The following is an 18855-nucleotide window of genomic DNA, read 5'->3' as shown; positions in this document are numbered from 1 at the left end:
TAATGGAAGATTGGAAGAATTAGAATCGATTTGACTAAAAAAAAAGTCTAGTAGAAGTTCGTTTATAATTTTGATTATTTAAATAAATTTTTTTTAAACTTATTCATAATTTTTTTATTCTGAATCATGAATATCATTCTAATGCTTAAATGAGCTACAATGATGATGAAATAATTTAAACTAGTATAATAAGGAAATATATCACGTTTCATGCAATTTATAATAAAAGGTTCCATAGGGAGATTTTGTCATTTTCCTCTTTAACGATAAATTGAGGCTTAAACATGTCCGAACAAGCAGCACAGAAATTGAATTATCCACCCGGATTTAACCAACCAATAAGAGTGTATGGAGCAAGGCAAGGACTACTACATGTACAAAGAATGAATCAATATCAACAAACCTTGATGAAGAAATTTTGAAGAAATATATGACCAAAAATGACGCTGTAATTCAGAGTCCAAATCATGGAGACATCTCATGCAACACTACTTCTAAAATTTCATTGACATCTTGAAGGAGATATATATATTAATATCCCGACCGAAAAGTCTATAGGCAAATGTCAAACTGTTGAATTCTTAAAAGACACTCTAACCAAATAGAAAGAAGTTCGAAGAATTTCAAGTTAGTAGCCTTGAATGAAGAATGTATACCAATTCTAAAAAATAAGATCCCATTAAAGAAAAAAGTTTCTGGTTTGTTCACAATTCGAGTAGCAATTGGAGGGAGGGCGTTGAGTAGAGATTTATGCGATTTGGGAGCAAGTATTAATCTAATGTCATTACTCATCTACAAAAAGCTAGGCATCAAGGAATCTAGACCCACAATTGTAACTCTTCAATTGGCAGATCATTCGATCACTCACTCAAAAGGATAGATTGAAGACATTTTGATTCAGGTAGACAAATTTATCTTCCAAATACACTTTATCATTTTGGATTATAAAGCAGATAATGATGCATCAATCATTTTTGGAAGGTCACTCCTAAAGATGAGATGAACACTAGTATATGTTCACAAAGGAATGAAAATATTGAGACTAGATGATCAACTAATCGAATTTAACATAAATGACAACATGAAATATCCAATAGGTAAAGTAGAATGTTCGGTATAATTTGGAAATCAGACCAAGAGGGCATGTCCATCCAAAAGTAAGAATCCTTCAATTAAAAAAATAACATCTCCTTATTCAAATTTCTGATCAATCGAGAAATAAGTCTAAAATTAAATTAGAAACGTATAGAAACAATATTTGAAACTTAGTTCTAAATTTAGTCACTCCATGGTCGAAATTGATCAGACTTGATTAAATGATTCAAATGCAATCTACCAAAAAAAGAATGGCTTGAAACATAGAAATGATAGCGATGGTAAAAGTCTAGATCTCAATTTCATTTATCTAAAATCTATCTTTTATATAGTCTTTGAATTCTCACATGCAAGTTAGTGGCCAAAATTTAATCTCTAATCCCTTAAAAAAAATCAATTTAACCAATAACTTCCGTCCTTTTGCCCCTCACAATCATTATGAAATTAAAAATAATAAATAAAATTTTCTAATAACTTATCAATAAAGTGCACTTTATAGCAACTTCATCGGCTACTTCAGCCATGCATGTATTCACTCCTAAAGCTCCAAATGGTCCTTCAATTAAATCAGCTTGTAACACATTGATATGAACCAAGAGACATCAATCATACAATATGCTTCAATGAAGATGTGGAGAAAAGGTTATCAAAATAATCAAAAGATGTTTCAATTCATGCTACATTGAAGAAGAATAAAGTTTGATTGTTGTAAATTTTGGGTGGGTTATAATTTAGAGTTATTGTGTTTTAAGACTTTTTATTTAATTTCGGTTACATTTACATAATGGCTAATTATGGTCATAAAGTGTGAATGTTACAACTTTTGGAATGCCTTTAATAGTTTCATTTTGAGGCTATATAAAGCCATCTATGTTGTATTTGTAACGAGACTTAGAAGATATATCAAAAGAAGCATTTGTGCTTTTCTTTAGCCAATGGCTAAGTTTCTTTGCAACTCTATGTAGTTTAGGTTGCATGTAGAATCATTCAAGCTCGACATGATCAATCTTGCTTGTGGAGTGATTCGAATCTCAAACAAGTGTTCTTGTCTTGAGATATTTGATCAACAAGAATCATTGAAGCTAGACATGATCGATCTTGCTTCTGGAGTGATTCGAATCTCAAACAAAATGTTCTTGTCTTGAGATATTCGATCAACAAGGTAATCCGAATCTTATTCCCCTTGTATTGATTCCTTATCTTATCATAATGAAACTATTAAAGGCATTCCAAAAGTTGTAACATTCACACTTTATGGCCATAATTAGCCATTATGTAAATGTAACCGAAATTAAATAAAAAGTCTTAAAACACAATAACTCTAAATTATAACCCACCCAAAATTTACAACAATCAAACTTTATTCTTCTTCAATGTAGCATGAATTGAAACATCTTTTGATTATTTTGATAACCTTTTCTCCACATCTTCATTGAAGCATATTGTATGATTGATGTCTCTTGGTTCATATCACACATGAAATGATGGTTGAAACGAATTTATCCAATTTTGTAGATGGAGAATGAATACTTGTTGAATCTTTTTGGCCTTAAATCATATAATAGGTCCGGTTGAAACATTTGGCATACCGTAATCTATTACTGTTGAATCGTTAGAGTTGGGGCAGAGAAAGAGTATGTCTATGAAATCTTTTTTCAAAGAAGCACCGAATCGAATTTAAAGCCTCTGCCATCCCACATAAGTTTGCATATTAAAGTGCATGCATAAGATTTAGCTGGAGAAAGGATAATTTAAGTCAATCGAGCAACAACATAGACTAAATCTGTAACTAGAGAAGTTATTATGATATGGAAATCTACCCAAGGGAAAATATGGAACGGATTACCTTGATGATCAAGATCAAGAGTAAAGAAAACTCGTTTCTAAACTCGTGATTCGAATAACTCCACAAGAGGTTTGATCAATATCACTTGAATGACTTTAGCATGCAAGTTCTAAACGCAAGAATATGACAAACAAATGGTTAAACTATAATTAAATAATGTAATTAATAAAATGTGTTTATTAGTCATCCTTGGACTAGTTTCATAAATTCAGCGGAGTTCATTAAATGCAACTTAAAGTGCATTTAATTCATCTCTTTCTTGAAGTTCAACTTTGCATAACATATAAGGGAGGTGTCCAACGTCTTCTAGAATTTCCTTTGATGAGCTCACCATAGCTTGAATATAACTCTGTATAAGGTTTGTTATAGCTTCTTGGCTCTCATCCTTGTAATTGGGCCTTGAGGTATGGAAATTCCTTGGTCGTGGTTCATATCATTCTCCCTCTCTTGAGAAGGATTCGTCCTCGAATCCAAGCCATCACCTACATCAAAAGGACTCAAATCAACAACATTGAAAGTTGCACTAACACCGTACTTACTTGGTAAATCAATTTTATAAGCATTGTCGTTGATGCGCTCAAGAACTTGAAAAGGTCCATCTCCTCGTGGTAAAAGCTTAGATTTTCTTTGAGTAGGAAATCTTTCTTTTCGGAAATGCACCTAAACCCAATCTCCTGGCTTGAAGATGACAATCTTACGTCCTTTATTAATTCGGGTGGCAACCTTGGAATTTTGTTTCTCAATTTGTTCTTTTACTTGCTTGTGTAGTTTATGAACAAACTCAACTTTGGCATTTGAATCAAAATTCACAAACTCTTTTGACGGTATAGGTAACAAGTCAATGGGGGTTAAAGGATTAAAGCCATAAACAATTTCAAAAGTTGTGCATTTAGTAGTACTATGAACAACCCTATTATATGCAAATTCTATAAATGGCAAACAATCCTCCCAAGTCTTAAGATTCTTATCAATAATAGCCCTAAGCATAGCAGTCATGGTTCTGTTAACAACTTCAGTTTGTCCATCCGTTCGAGGATGACAAGTAGTTGAATATACTAGCTTAGTTCCTAACTTGCCCCATAAAACACGTCAAAAGTGGCTTAAAAATTTTACATCACGATCACTAACGATGCTTTTAGGAATGCCATGCAATCGTACAACTTCCTTAAAGAACAAGTCAGCAATATGTTTTGCATCATCAGTTTTGTGACAAGGAATAAAATGAGCCATTTTACTAAATCGATCAACCACAACAAAGATGCTATCATAACCTTTTCTAGTCCTAGGTAAACCTAAAACAAAATCCATTGATATATCAATCCAAGGACCATTAGGAACCGATAATGGGGAGTATAAACCATGTGGTTGAAGCCTAGACTTAGCTTGTTTACATGCTACACAACGAGCACAAACTTTATGAACATCATGTCTCATTTTAGGCAAAAAAAAAATGTTCAGAGAGCATATCATAAGTTTTAGAAACTCCATGGTGTGTCATTAACCCACTTCCATGAGCTTCCCTCACAAGTAGCTCACGGATGGAACAAGATGGTTTGCAAAGTTTGCCTTTTCGGAACAAAAATCCATCTAACAACAAGTAATTATCCACAATGAGTCCTTTTTTCACAAGATTCAACAAAAGGAGCAAAGAACATGCCATGTTGATACAAATCCTTTATGTGTTCAAAACCCAACAACCTAGCATTCAAAGTATTGAGGAGGACATACCTTCATGATAAAGCATCTACAACAATGTTCTCTTTACCTTGTTTATATTTTATGACATAAAGAGAATGTTTCAATAAATTCTAACCACTTAGCATGTCATCTGTTGACTTTATTTTGTACTCTCAAATGCTTTAAACTTTCATGATCCGTATGAATAATGAACTCCTTAGGCCAAAGATAATGTTGCCAGGTTTGCAATGCACAAACCAAAGCATAAAACTCTTTGTCATAAATTGGATACCTCAAAGATGCACCAGTCAACTTCTCACTAAGGAACATTAAAGGTCTTTAATTTTGCATTAATACAGCACCTATCACTACTCCTCTAGCATCACATTCAATTTCAAAAGTAGACTCAAAATTAGGTAATGCAAGCAAGGGAGCGGAACTCAATTTTTCTTTCAAAGTATTAAAAGCAAGTTCTTGATCTTTTTCTCATATAAAGGATACATTTTTCTTAACAAGTTCATTCAAGAGTGAAGCAATTGTACTAAAATTCTTAATAAACCTACGGTAGAAACTTGCAAGACCATGAAAACTTCTTACCTAACTTACATTTTCAGGTGTAGGTCAATCTTTTATAGCCTTCACTTTCTCCTCATCAACCTCAACACCATTAGATGAAACTACAAACCCAAGAAAGTTAACTTTTTCCATGCAAAAGCTACATTTCTTTAAATTTACATACAAACATTCATTTCTTAAAGTAGTCAAAACATTGCGTACATGGGTAATATGATCATCTAAAGATTTAGAGTAAACAAGGATGTCATCAAAATAAACAACCACAAACTTACCTAAGTATTCTTGTAAGACATGGTTCATTAGTCTCATGGATGTACTAGGTGCATTAGTTAATCCAAAAGGCATAACCAACCATTCATAAAGACTATACTTGGTTTTAAAAGTTGTTTTCCACTCATCCCCAATATGCATACGAATTTGATGATAACCCAATTTTAAATCAATCTTAGTAAAAAGACTACATCCATGCAATTCATCAAGCATATCATCTAATCTGAGAATTGGATGCCTATACTTTATAGTTATCTTGTTTATAGTCCTACAATCAACACACATACGCCAAGAACCATCTTTCTTAGGTACAAGAATAACTAGAACAGAACAAGGACTCAAACTTTCACGTACATACCCTTTAGCAAGGAGTTCACTTACTTGCCTTTGTATCTCTTCAACCTCCTTTGGATTAGTCCAATAAGCTGTTCGGTTTGGAATAGGCGCACCAGGAATGAAGTCAATCTTGTTTTCAATCCCTCTAAATGGTGGCAAACTACTAGGCATCTCCTCGGAAAATAAATCTTCAAACTCTTGCAAAAGCTGAGTGTTTCTCTCTTTTTTTTTCTCTAAGCTGAGTGTTACTCTCTTGCTTTTCACTCAAGCTCTTTTTTTCACTTGATTCTTTTTCAATCTCTGCTTTTGCATCAGCCTCTTGCCTTTTCTTTTCAAGTTTGCAATGATCAATAAATACATCTTTTGGAGACAATGGAATAAGAGTAGTTTTTCTACCGTTGTGAGTAAGAGAGTATCGATTTGCATACCCATCATACATTACCCGACGATTAAATTGCCAAGGCCTCCCCAGTAGTAAATCTCTAACATGCATGGATACAACATCATATAAAACATCGTCAACATATTTTCTAATAGTAAAAGAAACAAGAGCTTGTTGAGTTACCCGTACTTCCCCATGATCATTCAACCATTGAAGCTTGTAGGGTCGTGGATGTAGTTGTGTCTTTAAATTAAGTCTTTTGACTAGAATGGAACTCACAACATTGGTGCAACTACCGCTATCAATGACAACACTACAAGGTACAGATTGAACAAGACGCCAAGTTTGAAATAAGTTCTCCCGTTGGTCTAGGTCGTCCTCCTTAATGTGGGTGTTTAGAGCTCGTCGAGTAACCAAAGATATATGTGTAGGGTTCTCTTTACTAAACTCCTCACTCTCATCAGTTTCCTCATTTATGTCGTCATGTGCCTCGTCATCCGTAACAATTTCTCCCTCCTTGATGGTCATAATTCTTGCATTTGGGCAACCTCTACTATAGTGTCCTACCCCTTGACATCTCCAATACTTTAAATCTCTATTTCGAACATTAGAGTTTTCTACTTTTTCTTTCCCAGTTCTAGAACTCTCACCTTTCTCAAATTTAGCTTGAGGCTTCTCATTAATCTCTTGATTTCTATGCTTATAATCAATGTTCTTACTATCCTTTTTCCACGTAGAAGTAGAATTGGGAAAAGTTTTAGAAGAATATCGTTGTGACCTTCGTTGGATTTGCCTCTCGATCTTAATTGCAATATGCAACAACTTCTCAATATTAGAATAAGGCTGTAAATCAGTCTTGTCTGCAATCTCTGTGTTTAACCCATTAAAAAACCGCGCTATGAGAGCCTCCATGTCCTCATCGAGATCAAGTAGATCCATCAATGTATCCATCTCCTTGTAATAATCTTCCACAGATTTGCGTCCTTGTTTCAATGCTTGAAGCTTTTGCGCCATGTCCCATTGAAAATATTGTAGAACAAGTCGCTTCCTCATGGACTCTTTGAACTCGTACCATGAATCAATTGGTGCTTCAAGGTTTCTTCTCCTACTTGACATCAATTTATCCCACCAAATTTGAGCATATTGTTTGAATTGAGCAATGCATAACAGTACCTTCTTTTCATCACTAAAATTATGACAGTTGAACACCTACTCCACCGTTTTCTCCCATTCAAGGTACTCCTCTGGATCAGTTTTGCCATAAAACTTGGGAAGTTTTAATTTGATGCTCCCCACGTTACGATCATTTCTATCATCATAAGGAACTCGTTGTTGTAAATTATGATACATTCTTCCATGGTCTCTCCCTCGCATCAAGCCATGACCAACCGCATGTGGATTATCCTCATGGTGATCAGAACTGTCGCCCTCATATGTATCGGTTGAGGGCATAGGTAGTGGAATCCTTTGTCGAGCTTGATTTTGAATCTCTAATCTTCCTATTCGATCAGTCAACTCTTCTATTCCTTGAATTAGTCTTTCCATGGTTCGTTGTGTGCTTCTCTCAATCGTGCATCAGTAATGTCAGTATTGTCGTTTGGATTTTCCATGCTACAAAAGAAAGGTAAAAGAAAATAAAGGACCTCACAAGCGCTCCCTCACGTGTCTTCACTCGTAAATGTAGTTCACTCGTGTTTAGCACTCAACACTCGAATCAATGTGTCACTCGCTTACAAACTCACCCTCAGAATTGAGCACACACAAATCACACTCCAAAAAAACAAATTGGTATGTGAGACAAGTTATGTTATAGAGCTAATTACAATTCAAAGTGAATAGACAGCACACTCAACACATAAACAAGGGTATTAAAGGAGAAATCCGAATAACGACAAAGAAACGAATTAAAGAAAGAAAATGATTAAGGACTAATTTAGACATAGTAACATATGAGAGTTACATATAATAATCGAGAGGAAAAAAGAAAACATTTAACATCAATAAGCTTTCTTTCTTTCAATGGTTTTTTTTTTTTTTTTCTTTTCTGATTGGCAAAATCTAATCCATTTACCAATAATAAAATTGATTTAGAAGAACAAAGTATTGATAAGATCCAGATCTAACACTTTAAAGAACATAAGAAATATATATATATATATATATTTGTTATATATTTGTGTGATAAAATATGAACATTCTGCACAAACTGAGAAAAAAAAATTATAAGAGAATTAAAAGAGAAGCGCAATGAAACATATATTCGATCTTGAGCCTGAAGCTCTGATACCAAATGATATGGAAATCAACCCAAGGGAAAGTATGGAACGGATTACCTTGATGATCAAGATCAAGAGTAAAGAAAACTCGTTTCTAAACTCGTGATTCGAATCCCTTCACAAGAGGTTTGATCAATACCACTTGAATAACTCTAGCATGCAAGTTCTGAACACAAGAATTTGCAAAGAAAGTTTAGCTCTCAACAAAACTAAAATAGAAATTCTATTCTTAATTCCAAAATCTCATGTCTAATCAAAGAAAAGAAGCATTTATATAGCCTTTACAACCTTAACATAGGTTATACATAACTCCCAAATTAAATGAGCTAGTAAATGAGAAATACCCATAACTGTTAAAATGACTAGTTAATGGTGGAATATAGTAACTTATGTGGGTAACCTTAACTTCTATATTTAAAACTAGCTTAAATATGACAAACAAATAGTTAAACTATAATTAAATAATGTAATTAATAAAATGTGTTTATTAGTCATCCTTAGACTAGTTTCATAAATTAAGCGAAGTTCATTAAATGCAATTTAAAGTGCATTTAATTTATCTATTTCTTGAAGCTCAACTTTGCATAACATATAATGGAGGTCTCCAACGTCTTCTAGAATTTCCTTTGATGAGCTCACCATAGCTTGAATATAACTGTATAAGGTTTGTTATAGCTTCTTAGCTCTCGTCCTTGTAATTGGACCTTGAGGTATGAAAATTCCTTGGTCGTGGTTCATATCATATTAGAAATGAGATTATGACATGGTTAGACGCAAGAATCTTATACCCAATTGCGGACACCAGCTAGGTCAGTCCAAGAAAGGAAAATCACTATGATAGTCGATGAGTCGAAGGTGGGTATGATGGGAGAAATTCTAAAAATATTCATGAATGACTTATCCGTTTACGAGAGGAGTCTTTTGAAACTTTCTTGACCAACTTAATAAGGTCAAGGCTGTCAACAAATTAAAGAGAAACATCTTTATTTGTAATACCCCATTTAGGTAACTCAAGTAAGTTTCAAGAACTGAAGTAAGATTTAAAGAACCCAAAGAAAGAATTTAAGAGACAAAAGCAAGGATAAAAGGGTTTAAGTAATTTCAATGCCTAGCGAGATTTTGATTTTTGGAATAAAATATTTGAAAATTTGAAAATTTGAAAATTACAAAAATGCCATGAAGTTCCATTTATTATATATATATATATATATATAAAAATAAAAAAGCGGTTCGTAGTCATCCATTTCATCAACATATCATAGTCAAATCATTTCATAAACATATCATAGTTATACCGTTTCATAAACACGTCACAGTCATATCGTTTCATAAATATATTCTAGTTATGTCGTTTCATAAACGTATCCTGATCATATCATTTCATAAATACGTCACAGTTATATCGTTTCATAAACATATCCTAGTCATGTTGTTTCATAGGCGTATCCTGGTTATATTGTTTTACAAACATGTCACAATCATATCGTTTCATAAACTTATCATAGTCATGACGTTTCATAAATGTATTCTGGTCATATTGTTTCATAAATGTATTCTGGTCATATTGAAATAAACACATCAAAGTTATATCGTTTCATAAACATATTCTAGTCATGTCATTTCATAAACGTATCCTGGTCATATCGTTCATAAACATATTCCAGTCATGTCATTTCCTAAATGTATCTTAATCATATCGTTTCATAAACATATTCTAGTCATGTCGTTTCATGAACATATCTTAATCATATCGTTTCGTAAACATATCTTAGTCAAATTGTTTCATAAATATTTTACACATATCAAGCAGATGACACATGCAAAACCACGAGGCACGTGTCATCATACAAACATTGATTCTTAATCATATCGATAGTTACTTGGTTGGCCTTAGCTGACATTCTCCCTCAACTCGAGTACATTTGTATTTCGTCCCTCTAAGTTGTTCCCAATATCGTCAAGTGTTATTTTTTATTGGAACGTCCATCTCGCTTGGTTAGTAATATTAATTTCTTAGCTTAATTTAAATTAAATTGAGAAAATGAACTTTATACTAACCTTAATCACCTTAGATAAGGTCGAATTTAGCTCTAGGAGGGTCAAAAATGTAAAAATCTGTATCAAAATATCTATACTAAGCTGAATGACCGAGTTTTGAGCGGATTCGAGCCGTGTTGTGCTGACTGAGCCGAAGGATTCGGCGTCTACTTGCGCGACATGTGTGGTCGTGAACCGAGTTGAGGCGCAGAGTGTTCGGGTCACTCTCTCACGTTGTTCCTGCGGTGCGCAGGTTGTGGCTGAAGGTACTGGGCCGAATAATTGCAATGGGTCGAGTGACCGATGTTGCAGGTGGGTCAAGCATTGCAGGTGGACTTCGGGGCTTGGTTTGCGGCTACTAGGCTGAGGCTACTAGTTCGTGGTTTTGCCGCTACTAGGCTGAGGCTTACTAGTTTGGTTCTCTGCCTATCGTTCTTTCTCTCAACCTGCAGGTGACTTTGGGAAGTTGCTGCTGCGTGGGGAGTGTTTGGCACGTGTCGTGGTGGTTGGTTGAGATTCGTTGCCGAGATTTTCGGTGCCTCACTAGAATTATCGGCCTTTCTAGTGATCATCGATTTTATTTATTGAATTGTTACACAGAAGTTCGATGTTGATCATACTCTCAAGAGCCAATTAATGAAAGTAAATGAATATGAAGATGCCGTGGTTAGACTATCGTTAATTAAGAGCTTCAAAAACTAGAATTCTAAAACACACGTGACATAATCATACAACAATTAGGCACAAGAGGTATCTCTTGAAAACAGAACTAAGAGAGCAAATAAAGCAATTATGACTATGATGGGAGCTTAAAATGACACTAAGCTCCATCACGACCAAACTTATATAATAATTTAGGCAACGGAAGGACGAGAGACTTTGTGATCTAGCTATGTCAAATACGTGCTCCTACCTAACATCCATGTGGTTACATGATTTAGTTACTACGTAAAGTATAGTCAAGAGTTAGAAGTTTACCTTTGCGGTAACTAGGTAGATAAGTAGAATGAGCCATACAACCTACAATTAAGAATCTAAATTATCCTTAACAACAATTTAATAGTTAAGTCTAAGATTTATACGATGACGTTGTATAAGAAAAATGTTTAAGTTTAAGCGAGTTTTAGTGAGTATAGTGAAACTTGAGTACTGATTAACGATGATGGCATGAAAGAGCGAGTAGACTATGAAAATTTTGGAACATAGCTGGATCATACTTCACTAGCTTCATTAAAAATTAAAAAAGGAAAACGACAAGTCGACTTTTGCTTTACATAGCTGTCACCTAATCCAATTAAAATTACCCAGACAGAAAAAAGAAAAAGTATATATATGTATATATTATTTGGAGAAGGAGGAAACGTGGAGGAAATGACCATTTGAGTATTATCTATATATATATATATATTATAATTAGTGTTGGACTTGGTGATATTCCAGGGTTCGTTTCAGTCAAAATGTGACTACTTCCTTCAACGTGGATAATTCCAATGATTTTCACCCAACCTTTTCTTTTTGTTTTTTTATTTATTTATTTTTATTAAATACTTTACTTTTCTTTTTATTTTGACAGCAAAAGCCACAACCTAACTCCTACCTGCCACCCGCTACCTTTTCCGTCTTGTCTCGGGTCAAATTCGTCGCTGCCTTCCTAATCCGCCTTACCATATTAGAATATGTCGTTCTAGATTGGTTCATCGAAAATGGCTTATGGGTGAATTTGGGTTGGGATTTGTGCCAAAATATGCATATGTCATGGTCGATAGGAGCTTACAAGTATTGTTGATCACTGTGAAGAGTAGGCTTACAAACTACGACACCATCATTTATGAGCATCCTCAATAAACCCACTACACAAACTTTCAGCCACATGGAAGTGTAGTAGAAAAACAAATGAAAAAACTAATGTAATTTAAAGGCAAATTGGTGAAGGAGAAAGATTTTGTTTGTAAATTGGTTAAATAATAATAATAATAATAATAATAATAATAATAATAATCTAAAAAAATGAGACTATTTTGTTTTGGAAAAAGTCAAGGCTGTTCTTAATTTAAAACAATTAGAAAATAAAAGCTTATAATTTAATAAAATCAACAAATGTTTCTCCTGTGTTGAAAAAACAGGAAAGAACAGCAATTATCTCTCTCAAACCACAGATATACACAGTAGCCGCTTCCACCAATACATTCTCTCTTCGTGCATCTGTGTAATACGCCATAGCGCGTCTGCTTGGGTTTTGCTCAGAACCTTCCATGGCCGCACGCCACAGCTCAAGCCTTTGAAATGCTCTCTACTCCTCCACCACTATATATATACCTTTCCTTGTCATCTTCCTCCTCATCCTCCCAATTTCCCTCTGCGTTTGGATCCCCCAATGAAGTTCGGCAAGGAATTCACGGCGCAAATGGTGCCGGAATGGCACAACGCCTACATGGATTACAATTTCCTTAAGTCTCTTTTGAAAGAGATCCAGAGATTCAAGCTCACAACTGGCTCTCCTCAGCCCCCTCAGCCTTCTGCCTTGAAGCGCAAGCTCACTCTCTACAGAGCCTTCAGCGGTCTCACTCAAGGTTACGCTCATCCTTCCCCTCCTTCTTCCCATGCCGATATCGAGAGCCAACCCATTCTCGTTAACTCTTTGCACGAAGATGGCTCTCAGAATTACAAGACCACCTTCCTCATGGCCGCCGATGATGGCGCTGAGTACGAACTCGTTTACTTTAGGAGACTCGATGACGAGTTTAACAAAGTCGATAAGTTCTATAGGGCTAAGGTCGAGGAGGTCATGAAGGAAGCGGAGATGTTGAACAAGCAGATGGATGCGTTGATTGCTTTCAGAATCAAAGTCGAGAACCCTCAGGGTTTGGTTTTCGATATTTCTGAGAAGACTGTTGAGATGACTCGTCTGGCTTCTGGAATTGCTGCTTCTTCCGCTGCCTTGTCCGTTTCCACTCCCAAAGGCGCTTTATCTGGAAGTGAGTTTTGAATGTTTATATATAATCAGGAATTTCTGCTCTTGTTTTAGCTTCAACTAGATTACCGTGGATTGGATTTATCTTTTGTTTAGGTTTTTGTTGATATCTGTTTTCATGGTTTGATGAAGCAGAAAGAAGTTGTTTCGTTGCTTGTTTTGGTTTTAATGGAGTTGTTGTATGTTAGAACAGTACTAATTAGAAACTGTGTTTATGAACATTTGTTTTGATGAGCAGAGAGACCTCACATGGCCATGGAGATAATTGAGGAAGGCGGGGCCGGTGAGCTTGGACAATCTGATGAATTAAATGAAGATGGGGACGATATCAACATGGTATCAAGAGGTAAACAGGTCGAAGAAGATAACTCAAGCAAAAGGAAGGGTGTTAGACCACCTCCATTAGAAGTTCTTGATCGTGTGAAAATAAATCAACCCATTGAAACACCTCGTTCAACCATCAAGGGATTCCTTAAAATCTCTAAGAACACTGAACTCCAATTCAGCAGAGACAATTTAAATAAAGTTGAAGAACAACTCAAGCATGCCTTCTCTGTGTTTTACCAGAAACTTAGACTTCTGAAGAGCTTTAGGTACATCTTATCCCCTATTTTCTCCTCTTTTTCAATGCTCAAATTGCTAAATCTTTTCTCATTCATGGAATTTACCCAGCTTCTTGAATACACTGGCATTCTCAAAGATCATGAAGAAATATGACAAGGTAATTTCATTTCCGATCTGATTGATCGTGTTGAATTAAAGCCGAAAAAAAGTAGCATTGGGCATGTCTCCTTACTTCTTTATTATGCCTTTGTAATTTGATTGCAGATTACATCAAGAAATGCCTCAAAAGCCTACATGAAAACGGTGGACAGTTCTTACCTTGGAAGCTCAGATGATGTGAGATATAGCTTGTTAAACCATTTCTTTCTTAAAGAAGTTACTCAGTAAAGCAAGTTCTTTCTTCAATTCTAATATACTAAATGCCACTGCAGGTTGCCAAGTTAATGGAGAGAGTCGAGAACACATTCATCAAACATTTTTGCAATGCCAATCGCAGCAAAGCAATGAATATTTTAAGACCCAAAGCAAAGAGAGAGAGACATAGGACAACATTTTCCATGGGTATGCTCTGATTTTCACCATGATTTGTTGTACCATTTATGCTTATTATTATTTTAGGGACAACCCTTTTTACTTGAACTCAAATGATTTGCAGGTTTTCTAGCTGGTTGCTCTGCAGCTCTTGTTTTAGCCCTCATCTTAATTATCCGTGCCCGCAATATTATGGATAGTCGAGGAAGCACGAAGTACATGGAAACCATGTTTCCCCTTTACAGGTAACTACACAACTCTCCAGTCATATTACACATGTTGTTGACCTGTTCATGTTCATTTTCATCTCGTACATTCTCAGTCATCCTTGTTCATAGCTTAAACCACTGTGTAAATAACTGGTTGGTAATTGTTGAAGATCGTTGGGAGGGAGTCCCATATTGGCCAATTTAGTGAATGATCCTGAGTTTACAAGTAAGAAATACATTTCCATTGGTACGAGGCCTTTTGGGGAAATCCAAAGCAAAGCCATGAGAGCTTATGCTGAAAGTGGACAATATCATACCATTGTAGAGAGTCGTGATTCCTAACTGTAATAACTTAGTTGCAGCATAAACTATATTCTGTCGTAATGGTTTGACGTGGGAACTCTGATCTGTTTGCAGCCTGTTTGGATTTGTTGTTCTGCATTTGGTTATGTATGCTGCGGACATATACTTTTGGAGGCGATATCGAGTGAATTATTCCTTCATATTTGGTTTCAAGGAAGGAAATGAGTTGGGCTATCGTCAAGTTCTCCTTATTGCTTTTGCTCTAGCAGTACTTGGACTAGGCTCTGTGCTCTCAAACCTTGACATGGAAATGGACCCAAGAACAAAAGATTTCAAAGCATTTACTGAACTTATCCCTCTGTTGGCAGTTGTTGTAAGATTTTCACACCAAACTTCTCCAAATGCTTTCAATTTTGCATATGCAGTAGTGCTAAACAAACTTGCCTTTTCTTCTGCAGCTTGTAACTGCAATACTTATCTGCCCGTTTAACATCATATACCGCTCGAGTCGTCTCTTCTTCCTCACTTGTCTGTTTCACAGCATCTGTGCTCCGCTCTACAAGGTAAATTATGTCATCCACCGTGTATATAAGCTCGAAGATTCTGAAGTTGCTATTGCAATATTGTTCCTCAAACAACTTTCTCTATTTCAGGTGGTGCTCCCAGACTTTTTCTTAGCTGACCAGCTAACCAGCCAGGTGCAAGCACTCAGAAGTTTGGAATTTTATATTTGCTATTATGGTTGGGGAGACTACAGAATTAGAGTAAACACGTGCAAGGCTAGCGCCGTATTCCAAACGTTCAGTTTCATTGTCGCCGTTATTCCATACGTGTCGCGCTTTCAGCAGGTACTACTCCAATCTTGCTATCAATGTTTAACTGAACTCCCACATTGTAGAAAGTACGCTGGGAACTGATGGGAACATATTCATCCTTAGCTTAATGTGTTGTCTTCCTTTCGTGTTTTTGCAGTGCCTTCGTCGACTGTATGAAGAGAAAGATAAAATGCACGCACTAAACGGATTGAAATACTCGTTTGCTATAGCTGCTGTTTGCTTCAGGACAGCATACAGTCTATACAAAAACTTATATATTTGGTATGTACTAGCTTGGGTATTTTCAGTCATAGCAGCAGTGTCAGGCACGTACTGGGACCTCGTGATCGACTGGGGGCTTCTGCAACGGAATTCGAAGAACCGGTGGTTAAGGGACAAGCTCCTCGTCCCTCAGAAGAGCGTATACTTCGTTGCAATGGTGAGTGATATTATAACGAATGAGAATAGAAGAACATGTTGTGTTTTATTTGGCGATTCCTAAAGAGAGAAAACATTGCAGGCATTGAATGTGGTGCTGAGACTTGCTTGGATGCAAACCGTATTGAACTTCAAAGTCCCTTTCTTGCACAGAGAAGGCTTGGTTGCAATTGTTGCTAGCTTAGAGATCCTTCGTCGTGGCATATGGAACTTCTTCAGGTAAACTAATACCAAATAATTTTCTCTGAAATGAAAAATCTTAGTCTTATCCAATATTTATTTATACATGTTTGGATGATGGATGGTACAGAATTGAAAACGAGCATTTGAACAATGTCGGTAAATACCGAGCGTTCAAATCAGTGCCGTTGCCTTTCAACTACGACGAAGATGATGATAAAGATGATTGAGGGATGATTCAAAATGGACCCTTTTCTTATGTTGTATTTTTATGATGTATATAGCAATTTTGCAAGAACTGCGTGTTCTGAGAATCCATGGCTATTAGAAGGTAGAAATTAAGGAAGGAAAGAGGAAAATGAAAGAGTTAGTTAATGAAGAAATTGCAGATAAAGCGAAGGGAAAGGGAAAAGGACAAATCCAGAAATGGTTTGAATATCATAAGCTGTAATGTAGAAGATTATGATATAAGATCCGTATGAAAACGAGAGATTTGATGTGGTTGGATGGTCAAGGCCTTCAATTCCACAACATGACAACGGTGCATTGAATGCAAGCAATAAATAGTGGGCCACCTAATATATTTACACCTTACTACCATAATTCAACTATCACAAACCAATAATGTAACACAATTATGTTCCTTCCTTGTTCATATCCATCACTCATTTTTTGACACGTTTTCATTTTCTAAAATGTTTGAAAAAAATTGCATTCTCTCTTCTGGTCCCCTTTCCCATTTGGTTAAGGTCCTGTCTATTTCAACACCTGAGTCCTAATCATAACTTTTTTTTTTCCGGACATGTGAAATTTTATTGAGTAAGGCAACGAGTAAAAGAAATCTAAAAGGCAGCGAGTAAAAAAGTACTCAGTAAGCAACCTACTTGTAGGCTCTCATCGCATCGAGTTTCTGGTAGGTTTCCGCGAGCTTTTCTCTAGGCTCCAGGAAGTTTCGGCTTTACTCTATAGTTGTCTGACCTTCTGGGGAAGCCTTCAATGGTGTCGTGGTGTAGTTGGTTATCACGTCAGTCTAACACACTGAAGGTCTCCAGTTCAAGTCTGGGCGACGCCATATTTGAAAATTTTACTTTTTTAGTCTTCTCTATTTATAATGTGGATTCATTTCAGACCTTTACGAGAAAGTTTAAGAGCTTTAGAGCTTACTTTTTTAGTCTCCTCTATTTATAATGTGGATTCATTTTAGGACTTTTATTGAAAAAATACTGGTAGGAATCACAGAGGACTAGGGTGGGTGGAACGATTGTGAGCACGTTATATGCTTGATTTAGCCAAGAAATAAATTTATGAACTAAACTTAGTATCCGAGGTCTAGGTTGATTGGCCCAACAGGCTGTTTTCGCTAGACGAAGAGTCATTGAGTCTTCCGTTACGTGATTTTCGAGGCTTCAAATCTCAAACCGTGACGAAAATGACAAAAAGAAAGGAAAATAAAAATAAAAGTAAAATTAAGTTGAACATTAAAATAATACAATTTAAAATCGAAACGGCACCTCGACCAAAACAAATTGAAAAGCAATGCAAACATGTGTTGTGAAAGGTTTGTTACAGACGGAGAAAGGGTTCGGGATACTGTTTCGAACGAAATATGAAAGGCCCAAAGTACAGAGACCAGGTCGACACTCATAAACGACCCTCAAGTGACAATGCAGCTCTCAAACGCTCCCCCACCTCGAGCGACAGTTAGCGAAGACCTGAAAAAGAAATCTAAAAGGCGGCGAGTAAAAAAGTACTCAGTAAGCAGCCTACTTGTAGGCTCTCATCGCATCGAGTTCCTGGTAGGTTTCCGCGAGCTTTTCTCTAGGCTCCAGGAAGTTTCGGCTTTACTCTATAGTTGTCTGACCTTCTGGGGAAGCCTTCAATGGTGTCGTGGTGTAGTTGGTTATCACGTCAGTCTAACACACTGAAGGTCTCCAGTTCAAGTCTGGGCGACGCCATATTTGAAAATTTTACTTTTTTAGTCTTCTCTATTTATAATGTGGATTCATTTTAGACCTTTACGAGAAAGTTTAAGAGCTTTAGAGCTCGATAAGTCCGAGAACCAGCACGACTTTTATTGAAAAAATACTGGTAGGAATCACAGAGGACTAGGGTGGGTGGAACGATTGTGAGCACGTTATATGCTTGATTTAGCCAAGAAATAAATTTATGAACTAAACTTAGTATCCGAGGTCTAGGTTGATTGGCCCAACAGGCTGTTTTCGCTAGACGAAGAGTCATTGAGTCTTCCGTTACGTGATTTTCGAGGCTTCAAATCTCAAACCGTGACGAAAATGACAAAAAGAAAGGAAAATAAAAATAAAAGTAAAATTAAGTTGAACATTAAAATAA

General features: G+C 36.0%; 1 protein-coding gene, 2 non-coding genes and 1 pseudogene across 3 annotated transcripts; 3 read left to right on the top strand and 1 right to left on the bottom strand.

Moving 5' to 3' along the window:
• Positions 1-3490: 3490 nt before the first annotated feature.
• Positions 3491-7307, bottom strand: LOC111450566 (annotated as a pseudogene).
• Positions 7308-12614: 5307 nt separating this feature from the next.
• On the top strand, positions 12615-17114 carry LOC111450565 (phosphate transporter PHO1 homolog 3-like). Its single transcript, XM_023090761.1, has 12 exons — positions 12615-13470; positions 13705-14059; positions 14139-14187; positions 14295-14366; positions 14462-14591; positions 14686-14806; positions 15188-15446; positions 15532-15636; positions 15727-15921; positions 16046-16327; positions 16409-16545; positions 16637-17114. The coding sequence occupies exons 1-12, from the start codon at positions 12870-12872 to the stop codon at positions 16734-16736; spliced, it is 2406 nt and encodes an 801-aa protein (XP_022946529.1). The 5' UTR covers positions 12615-12869; the 3' UTR covers positions 16737-17114.
• A 390-nt stretch (positions 17115-17504) lies between these two features.
• TRNAV-AAC lies at positions 17505-17578 on the top strand. Its single transcript has one exon. It is a non-coding gene; the product is annotated as a tRNA-Val (tRNA).
• Positions 17579-18387: 809 nt separating this feature from the next.
• TRNAV-AAC lies at positions 18388-18461 on the top strand. The gene has a single exon. It is a non-coding gene; the product is annotated as a tRNA-Val (tRNA).
• Positions 18462-18855: the final 394 nt, after the last annotated feature.

The sequence above is a fragment of the Cucurbita moschata genome, unplaced genomic scaffold (assembly GCF_002738365.1).
Source record: "Cucurbita moschata cultivar Rifu unplaced genomic scaffold, Cmos_1.0 Cmo_Scf00012, whole genome shotgun sequence".
Lineage (NCBI taxonomy): Eukaryota > Viridiplantae > Streptophyta > Magnoliopsida > Cucurbitales > Cucurbitaceae > Cucurbita > Cucurbita moschata.
The sequence above is the reverse complement of the archived record's forward strand: the minus strand, read 5'-3'. Positions and strand labels throughout refer to the sequence as shown.